The sequence below is a fragment of the Arachis hypogaea genome, chromosome 14 (assembly GCF_003086295.3).
Source record: "Arachis hypogaea cultivar Tifrunner chromosome 14, arahy.Tifrunner.gnm2.J5K5, whole genome shotgun sequence".
NCBI lineage: Eukaryota > Viridiplantae > Streptophyta > Magnoliopsida > Fabales > Fabaceae > Arachis > Arachis hypogaea.
Window position 1 is genome coordinate 82136925 of NC_092049.1, and position 10824 is coordinate 82147748.

The 10824-nt window shown below is 36.2% G+C and overlaps 1 protein-coding gene across 1 annotated transcript; it reads left to right on the forward strand.

Moving 5' to 3' along the window:
* Positions 1-1190: 1190 nt before the first annotated feature.
* Positions 1191-1994, forward strand: LOC140178615 (uncharacterized). Its single transcript, XM_072215815.1, has one exon. The coding sequence runs from the start codon at positions 1191-1193 to the stop codon at positions 1992-1994; it is 804 nt and encodes a 267-aa protein (XP_072071916.1).
* Positions 1995-10824: the final 8830 nt, after the last annotated feature.

Below are 10824 nucleotides of genomic sequence, written 5' to 3' on the forward strand. Positions count from 1 at the left end.
TTGTTAGGGTTTTTGTTGTTGATATGTTCCAACCGCCACTCGATGCTTTGTTTCTTTTCAATAGAATAGGGGCAATCTTTGATCGTGCATTATGTGTTTGTTATTTATTATTTTTGTGTTGCATGCATGTTAAATTTATTTGTTCTTTTGTTATATTGCAGATGGACGCCGAAGTGTTAGATATAGTGTTTCACCATGGAAAAATTTTGAGAAGGGTAAGGATGGGAGGTGGACATATTATCTTAACAATAAGCACTGTTTGGGTGAGCTTGATGTGGATAGGTTAGATGTATTCTACCTGAGAAATTACTTCAAAGAGTTAAGGTATGAGCAAATGAAGGAAGTTTGGTGGCAGGTGCCAGGAATGACCCTAGAAGTGGGTTTGAGGCATTTAAACTCTAATAACGAGTTGAGAGAGATGTGTTTTCAGGGAGAAAAGAATAATGGTCTTATTGATGTCTACATTAAATATGGTATTTCAAAACCTGAGATACTACAAAGGCAGGATGTTATTGTGGACCTTGATGACTAGTGAGGGATCTTGGAGAGCAAGCAAAGTCGAATGTCAGGACTGTGATAAACCCTTTTCTGAAAACAACTACCGAGAAGGTACCTCTGATGAGTTTGAGCATAGTAACCTATACTCTCCAAGCTTAAGAAGTAGTACCAAAGAAGATTAATGTAAATTCGAAATGGAGCCTAAGCCTAAGCCTAAGACAATCCCCAAACCCACACCCACACAAAACAAAGTCGCTAGGACTAAGAGATACTGTTTGAGGTCTTCCACTCCCAAGGCTTCGAGAAAATGTTTTTTAAAAACAAAGGTAAATGGAGGTGACCCTGTAGTTCTATCCTCAGACTCAGACTCTCATGATATCTATGAGAGTGCTGAGGACGAGGCGTATAAGCCACAAGAGTCGGAAGATAGTTCAAGTGAATCAGGCATTGGAAACAAAATTCCTTCGTCCAAGAAGAAAGTTAGAAAACCCAGTGCGAGAAAGAAGGTTCAGCAGGAGAGTGGAATGGAAAAAGGGAAGGCTAAGGTTTGTGTTGATGATGATGCATTTGTGCAAGACGTTTCTGATGAAGATGTTGATATTGGATTTGTTGGGGGTGGCAGGGCTGATAATTATGACGCCTATGATTCAGGTTCATAATCGGATAGTGCCAACTCATGGCACTCTTTGGAGATGAAAATTCCACCGAATTTAGAGGATGAGCTGGATGGAGAGGACGATTCAGATGAAGTATTTCCAGTGTTTAGGCATGGTGCTAGGTCCGGGAAATTGCATTTGGAAGTAGGAATGAAGTTCAACACTAAGTGGGACTTCAAAGAGGCAGTGAGAGAGTTTACTATACAAGAAGGAAGACGGATGAAGTTTAGGAAGAATGATAGCAAAAGGGTAAGGGAAGAATGTAAGGTGAAGGATTGCAAGTGGGTAGTCTACGCCTCGAGGGACCACGAAGACAGTTGCTGGCAAGTGAAGACATTCTTGAATGATCAATCCTGTCCAAGAAAGGATAGGAACAGGGCAGCAAATAGAAACTGGGTTGCAGGTAAGTTGGTGAAAAAGTTAAGGAAATATCCCAATTTCAGGAATTGTGAAGCTACAACTTTTTTCAACACGAAATACGATTTATTGATCAATAGGAATTTAATATTGCGGGCACTGTATGATGCTAGGAATGTAGTTTATGGGGATGCGAAGGAGCAATATGCCATTGTAAGGAACTATGGTGAAACGCTGTTGACGACCAACCCGGAATCCACAGTTCAGATATGCACAAAGCCACTGCCTAGTGGTGACATCATCTTTGAGAGGATGTACATCTGTTTGAGTGGGTGCAAATCTGGTTTTAAGACTGGTTGTCGTCCATTAATTGGACTTGATGGGGCTTTCTTGAAGATTGTATTCAGGGGCTGCTGTTGGACAAGATGCCAATCACTATACATACGTAATTGCGTGGACAATTGTGAAAGTGGAGAACTTTGAGAACTGGAAGTGGTTCCTAGAATTGCTATATGAAGATCTTGGAGACTATAAGATTTATGGGTGAAACTTCATCTCTGATATGCAAAAGGTACTCATCTGACATCACCTTTCTGATCTTAGACATGTATGAAGTGAACAAGCACTCGGAAGACTTTTGCCACAAATTGATAACCATGAAGTCTTACAAAGAAACATACAAGTACCACATTAATCCTCTACCTGGCCATGCCTTCTGGGAACAAAGTCAGTATAACAGGCTATTGGCACCACCAATCAAGAGAAAGTCAGGAAATCTTTAAACAAAGAGGAGGAAGGATGCCAATGAAGGCACCAGTTCTGGCAAGAAAGCTAAGCCAGGTGCAATTATGGTAAGACAGCTAAGACAATTCACCTGCAAGTACTGTCAGCAAAAGAGTCATACCAAGAGAGGGTGTGAAAAGAAGAGGACTTTTGACATTAATTCTTTAATAAATTTTTTTATTAATTCTTCACTAATAACTGAAGAAGGTTTAGGGTCTTTGGTAGTGGCTGATGTGTTTGGATTTTCCTTTTTTGTTTGTGTTTTGTGTAGTTCACTGAAGCAACTGCTAAACTAGCTACAAGACCTGCAAAATTATCTCCTAGAAGAAGATCACCACCACCAACCCCCTCTACAGCACTGGAGTCAATGCAGGGTGCAAGTTCAGCCTCACAATTCACAAATTTTTTGAAGTTTGTACCCACTCTTGGATTTAAGCACCAACGGAAGAAGTGAAACTTGATACTAGGATATTACTTTTGCGAACTGTTCATCTTTTGTAAAAAAAATTGACTGTGCTCACTATAAAAAATTGTTCATTTTGTTAAGTTTAGTCAAGTATATCATATCACTTGCTATGGGCAAATACTTATGACTGCACTGCGTAAAACTATGAATGCTTTGTGGTATTTTGATTTAAATTAAGTGATACTATGGATGATTTAAATCAACCTTTTTATTAATTATTAACTAGTACTGTTTGTTCATTTTACATGATATTACATTATAGAAAACTAACATCAATAATAGAACCATTGTGATGTTACCCCAAAAAACTTTCATTCATTATATTACATAATGTTACATTGCCGTATTCTCAACTCTTGAACAACACCATTCCTACAAAAACAACAACTACCAACACCCCAAACCGAATTTCATATTTTTAATGTCTGCTTCTATCTTGCCTACCCACCATGCAAAGTTCATTTTCTTTTCACCATAATCTTTTGGAACAGTTTTTTTAGTCAGCTCCTCTTGCACACAATCTGTTCAGACGAATAAGATACACTATTTTTTTCCACTTGTCTGCAAACAACCCTCCATAAATTAATGTCACAACAAAAAAAATTAAATTACAAACAAGTTACCTTCACTCACATTATAGTTGGAACAACCAAAGAAGGGCTTGTTAGGATGTGTCTCTGGCACTGACCGCCTAAGCACAAGGCGACAACCACAACCGCACCACTCCGGAACCCGCCCAACCACAGCCGCACCACTCTGGAACCTGCCCATGCCTGCTTTGCGTTGTGCTTCTTGTCCAGTTCTCCGTCGACGATGACCAGTTCGAGCTTCCTGCAACGTGGCTCCCAATTTCTCTCATGGAGGACGACTATTAATGTAGACAAGAGATGAAGAACGAAACGTTGATGGAGAGAACCAGAATGAGAGGAAGCAGATGAAGCTTTAGGGTTTATAAAGGGGACAGGGACTAAATTGAAAAATTGCAAAATACTATCCACATCATCTGTCCACAATGAGTTCCTAGGTGGCAATGGCTGTGCCACATAAGCAAGTCCGTCGCTAAGTCACGCCGGAATTCGAGTGAAGGACCAGTATGTAACCCAGCACACAATCTCAAGAACATGAAAAGTCCAATTAGAATCTCAAGAGCTAAATTGGTGCACGAACCGAATCTGAGAGACCACTATAAAAATTTAATCCCACCAAACCATTACTACCACCATTAATCTCAATCTCTTCACTTTTACTGCTATCACCACCTCCAAGCTCTTCATTCCACCCACCACATTTATCCCTCTCCATGCTCCACCACCAATCATCCCAGCTAGACAGTTTCATTTACCCCTTTGGTATTTTGATAATATTCCATAAATTTGAAATAAATCCAAAATATTAGTGACAAATTTCAATGAATAAAAAATTTTAGTTACAAAATTGAATGTAAATTAAATATTAAAAATATTTCTTAAAAGAATCATAAACATTAAGAATAAATAATATATTTTATCCAAAATTGAAGTTAAGAAAAAAAATAGAGTGAGAGACAATATTAGAGAAGAATGAGAGATGATCTAATAACATTTTAATTTGACAAAGATTAGCTAATATCTTTCCAATTTTGTCCTTTCTTTTCTTTTTCCCTCTTACCACTTCTCTTTTTCGCTTTTTTCCTTTCTTCTTCCTTGCATCACTGCTACTATCAACCCGAACTCTTTACTTTTACCGCTATCACCACTCCCAACTCTTAAATCCACCCACCACTTTTACCCTCCTCCATGCTCCACAACCAACCATCCCAATCAGATATCTTCACTTATCCCTTCAGCATTTTGATAATATTCCATAAATTTCAGCATTTTGATAACATGATTTATAATATTTTCAAAAAGTTCTGAATTTTTGTAGAGTATGGATAAGCATAAGCTATTGAATAAATCAGACAATTGGCATGCTGCTTGGCTCTAGATCCATGAGCATAGCCTTGGGAATGATCTTTTTTGGCTAATAGAAATGTTATTTAAAAAGAAAAATTAAAATATTTTGAAAAGTCTGATATAAAACTGAGACAAAATAAGACTTGCGTGTAAAATTAAAACCAAATATAAACCATATGAATATAAAACATACCTTTTCCTTAAAAATACTATCAATTGTTATAAAATAACTAAATAAATAAGGAAGAAGTAACAAATAAAATATGGAAATATAATTAGATAACCCAAGTAGTAATATTTATTAGAATTATTATCTCAATATAATAGAGATGATTAATATATTTACTAATATTATATATAAAAAATAAGAGAGAGGAGTACTTAAAATACTTGTAAGGAGAGAGAATATAAAAGAGAGAGAGAATATTGTTATTATTGATTGTATTTTTCTTAGAAGCAAAGGCCTCTATTTATACATGAATGAGGGGATACAATTTCAACGTTCATTTAATATTATTCCTTTTTGAGAAAGTAAGTTTCACATGGGAATGGGCATCCACGCCCCATTCTTATCACAACACTCCCCATTGGATGCCCATTTAGGATGATTGCCTCATTAAAACCTTACTAAAGGAAAACTCTGTGGGAAAAATCTTAGTGAAGGAAAAAGAGTACAATATCCTTTGTGATGGAAACTGCCTCATTAAAAACCTTGTCAAGAAAAATCCAATGAAAAAAAAACCTGACCAAGGAAAAAAGAGTACAGTCTCCCCCTCTTGTCGACATCATTTAATGTCTCGAAATCGGCGCATCCCAATCTCATGTACCAATCTTTCAAAGGAGAATTTTGGGAGTGACTTTGTGAATAAATCTGCCAGATTGTCACTTGAACGGATCTGTTGGACATCAATTGTCCCTTGATTTTGAAGATCATGAGTGAAGAAGAATTTGGGAGAAATATGCTTTGTTCTATCACCTTTGATGTATCCACCCTTAAGTTGAGCAATACATGCTGTATTATCTTCAAACAGGACAGTTGGAGCTATCTTATGATCAATCAGTCCACATGATGACAAAATATATTGAATCAGACTCCTCAGCCAAAAACACTCGCGACTAGCTTCATGAATCGCCAGTATTTCAGCATGATTAGAGGAAGTTGCTGCTATCGTCTGTTTTGTGGACCTCCATGATATAGCTGTACCACCATATGTGAACAGGTATCCTATTTGAGATCTCCCTTTATGTGGATCAGACAAGTATCCAGCATCTGCATAGCCAACTAGTTGTGACTTGGATCCATAAGGATAGAATAATCCCATATCAACCGTTCCATGAATATATCGAAAGATTTGTTTGATTCCACTCCAATGTCTTCTGGTTGGAGAGGAACTATACCTTGCTAGTAAGTTCACAGCAAATGATATACCGGGTCGTGTATTATTAGCAAGATACATTAGCGCTCCAATGGCACTAAGATATGGTACTTCAGGACCAAGGATATCTTCATTCTCTTCTTTAGGACGGAATTGATCCTTTTCCACGTCCAAAGATCTTACGATCATTGGGGTACTTAATGGATGTGACTTATCCATATAAAATCTTTTCAAGATCTTCTCTGTGTATGTTGTTTGATGAATAAATATCCCATTTTTTATATGCTCGATCTGCAGGCCGAGACAAAATTTAGTTCTTCCAAAATCTTTCATCTCAAACTCTTCTTTTAAAGTTTTTATAATTGTTGGAATCTCTTCAGGAGTCCCAATGATATTTAAATCATCAACGTACACAACAATTATAATGAACCTAGATATAGTTTTCTTTATGAAAACACATGGGCAGATATCATCATTCTTGAATCCGTTTTTGGCCAGATACTCAGACGATTATACCACATTCGTTCAGATTGCTTTAGACCATATAAAGATCTTTGCAATTTGACTGAGTATAACCCTTGCGAATATTCATTGGATGGTTTAGATATCTTTAGTCCTTCAGGGACTTTCATATAGATATCCCGATCTAATGAGCCGTACAAATAGGCTGTTACCACATCCATTAAATGCATATGCAATTTATGATATGCAGATAAACTGACCAAATAACGCAATGTTATCGCATCCACTACAGGGGAATATGTTTCTTCATAATCTATACCGGGCCTTTGTGAAAAACCTTGTGCCACAAGTCGGGCTTTATAGCGCACAACTTCATTTTTCTCATTTCGTTTTCTCACAAATACCCACCGGTATTCAACAGGTATTACATCTTCTGGTGTACGGACTACAGGTCCGAAGACTTCACGTTTTGCAAGTGAGTCTAATTCAGCCTTCATGGCTTCTTTTCGTTTTGGCCAATCATTCCTTTGTCGACATTCTTCGACTGATCTTGGCTCAAGATCCTTACTTTCATGCATGATATGTAATGCCATATTATATGCAAATATTTCATTGACAATTGTCTTATTTCGGTCCCATTTCTCTCCTGTAAAGACATAATTTATCGAGATCTCATCATTTTCACAATTTTCAGGTACCTGAACGTCTTCTGGCGTTAAAATTATATCAGAATTTTGGACAACTGCAGGTGTCTTTACTATGTCTTTTTCAACAGGAATAGTATTTACCTCTTTTATCTTTCGAGGATTTTTATCTTTGGAACCGACAGGCCTGCCATGCTTCTGGCGTGTATTTGCTTCAGTGGCTATTTGTTCTACTGGGACATCAATTCGAATTGGGGCATTTTCTGCCCTACCACGCTTCTGGCGTGAATTTGCTTCGGTGGCTACTTTTCCTACTGGGACATCAATTCGAATTGGAGCATTTTCCGCTGGTATATAAGATTTGGTTATCCTCTTTGTATCGAAAAATGTATCAGGCAATTCATTTGCTATTCTTTGCAAATGTATAATCTTTTGAACTTCTAGTTCACATTACCCTGATCGAGGATCTAAATGCATCAACGATGATGCATTCCAATTAAGTTCCTTTTTAGGAAGCTTATTCTCTCCCCCTAATGTTGGAAATTTTGATTCATCAAAATGACAATCCACAAACTGGGCTTTAAATACATCTCCCGTTTGTATCTCAAGATACCTCACTATAGAGGGAGAATCATATCCAACATATATCCCAATTTTCTTTGGGGTCCCATTTTGGTGCGATTAAGTGGTGCAATGGGAACATATATCGCAACCCAAATATTCTTAAATGGGAAACATTTGGCTGCTGGCTAAAAGCTAATTGCATAGGAGAGAAGTGATGGTAACTTGTTGGCCTCAAACGAATAAGTGCTGCGGCATGTAAAATAGCATGCCCCCAAACCGAGGTTGGGAGATTTGTTCTCACAAGCAAGGATCTAGCAATTAATTGGAGGCGTTTAATAAGCGATTCTGCTAACCCATTTTGTGTGTAAACATAAACTACTGGATGTTCAACACTTATTCCATTAGCCATACAATAAGCATCAAAAGCTTGGGAAGTAAATTCACCAGCATTATCAAGATGAATTGCTTTGATTGAATTTTTTTGGAAATTGTGCTTTTAATCGAATAATTTGAGCCAGTAATCTCGCAAACGCCAGGTTGCGAGAAGATAATAAGTACACATGTGACCATCTCGAAGATGCGTCTATTAGGACCATAAAATATCTAAAAGATCCACATGGTGGATGAATAGGTCCACATATATCACCTTGAATCCTTTTTAGGAATTCAGGGGACTCAAATCCAATCTTTACTAGTGATGGCCTTAAAATTAACTTTCCTTGAGAACATGCAGCACAACAAAATTCACTAGTTTTAAGAATCTTCTGGTTCTTTAGTGAATGTCCATGAGAGTTTTCAATAATTCTCCTCATCATGGTTGTTCCCGGATGACCCAATCTATCATGCCAAGTTATGAATTCATTTGGGCTAGTAAACTTCAGGTTTACAATGGCATGTGATTCAATTGCACTAATCTTAGTATAATACAACCCAGATGAAAGTGGGGGTAATTTTTCTAATATAACTTTCTAATCTAAATCATGAGTTGTGATACATAAATACTCATGATTTCCCTCATTCATTGTCTCAATATGATATTCATTTTGGCGAATATCTTTGAAACTTAGAGACTTGGTAGACAATAGTGCATTATTTATTATGAATTTTGTTCCTCCGAGAAACAAAATTATAGCTCTTTCGGAGCCTTCAATCACATTGCCTGAGCCAATAATAGTATTAACATACTCTTCTTTTGGCACAAGATGGGTAAAATATATAATACTTTTAAGAATAGTATGCGAACTTGCACTATTCGCAAGGCAAATATCTTCAGAATATGTCCTTGCCATTTTTCTTCAAAAAAAAAAAAAAACAGATAATAATAATAATAAAATGAGCAAAAGTACATGCACAGTAAAAATTATTCACATGAATACTTAACAAACACATACACATATCAAACTATTCCATCATTGATCAAATAGCCAATATTTCCTTCGAAATCCTTAAAGAAATTAGATATATTATAATGAGTGGTGGAATTTTCATCATTTGAAACAAAATTTGTTTCCTTTCTTTTGTCATCCTTTTTCAAGGATGATTGATAAAGATCAACTAGATGCCTTGGGGTACGACAGGTACGTGACCAATGGCCCTTTCCACCACAACGGAAGCATTTATCCTCAATTGATTTACTTTGCCCATTGTTTCTTTCTTTATCCCACTTCTGGTGAGATCTTCTGTTTTGAACATAATTCCTTTTCCTTCCATGATTTTTCTTGTTATTAAAATCTTGCCATTTACCTCTTCTGGAGTTATAATTTGCCGCATTTGCTTCAGAAAATGGGACGGCGGCGCCAGTTGGGCGCGCTTCATGATTTCTTTAAAGCAACTCATTGTTGGCGTTCAGCAACAAGAAAGCAAGAAATTAACTCAGAACATTTTTAAATTCTTTTTCTCGATACTGCTGCTGCAGGAGCACAATCGAGGTATGGAAGGTCGAGAAAATTTTCTCTAACATATCAGGCTTGAGGACGTATCACCATCTTTTGATGATTGTATCTTTCTTCAAGACCTTTCCACAGATCTGCAGGATCTTTTAATGTGGGATATTCATTTTTCAATCATACGTCAACATGACGACGAAGAAAAATCATGGCTTTGGTTTTATCCTTCTGGGATGCATTATTTTCAGCCTTAATGGTATCTTCAAGATCCATTAAATCAATATGGATTTTAACATCTAGTATCCATGATAAATAATTATTTTCAGATATATCAAGAGCATTAAATTCAAGATGAGAGAGCTTCAACATAATAAAAATTTGTTACCCGAGTCTTCCTAAAAATTTGATCAGAGTCTCGTGCTGATAACGTGTTATAAAATAACTAAAAAAATAAGGAAGAAGCAACAAATAAAATATGAAAATATAATTAGATAACCCAAGTAGTAATATTTACTAGAATTACTATCTCAATATAATAGAGATGATTAATATATTTACTAATATTATATATAAAAAATAAGAGAGAGGAGTACTTAAAATACTTGTAAGGAGAGAGAATATAAAAGAGAGAGAGAACATTGTTATTATTGATTGTATTTTTCTTAGAAGCAAAGGCCTCTATTTATACATGAATAGGGGGATATAATTTCAACGTTCATTTAATATTATTCCTTTTTGAGAAAGTAAGTTTCACATGGGAATGGGCATCCATGTCCCATTCTTATCACAACATCAATAATATAAAATCACTGATCATTGATATGATATAGTGTTGTCCATTACAAGAGGAACACGATAGTATTATCAAGTAGGAAGAAATCATAGAGTAGAACAATATCGAAACTAATCCCCAGAGATCTTGATTTGGTAGAGTTGTCCCCGCCCAAAAAACTTTTTTCTATTTTTCATTCAAGTGAAGCACTCTTCAATTCAGTTTTAACCAAAAAAAAAAAAAAAAGAAAGAAAGAAAAAAAAAAAAAAACGTTTAAACAGGTTTGAAGAAAATACTTGATTTCTAATGTTCTTAGATCCGGTGTACATGTCCTACAAGTTTCTTTAAAAGAAAACCAAAGTTACCAGTTTGGTTTCACTTCGGTGGCAATTCTTGATGAACATGCTATTCTCATATCTTGCTAAC

Excerpts from the sequence above, each read along its gene's own strand:
- LOC140178615 (XM_072215815.1), top strand. The coding sequence starts at position 1,191 with ATGAAAATTCCACCGAATTTAGAGGATGAGCTGGATGGAGAGGACGAT.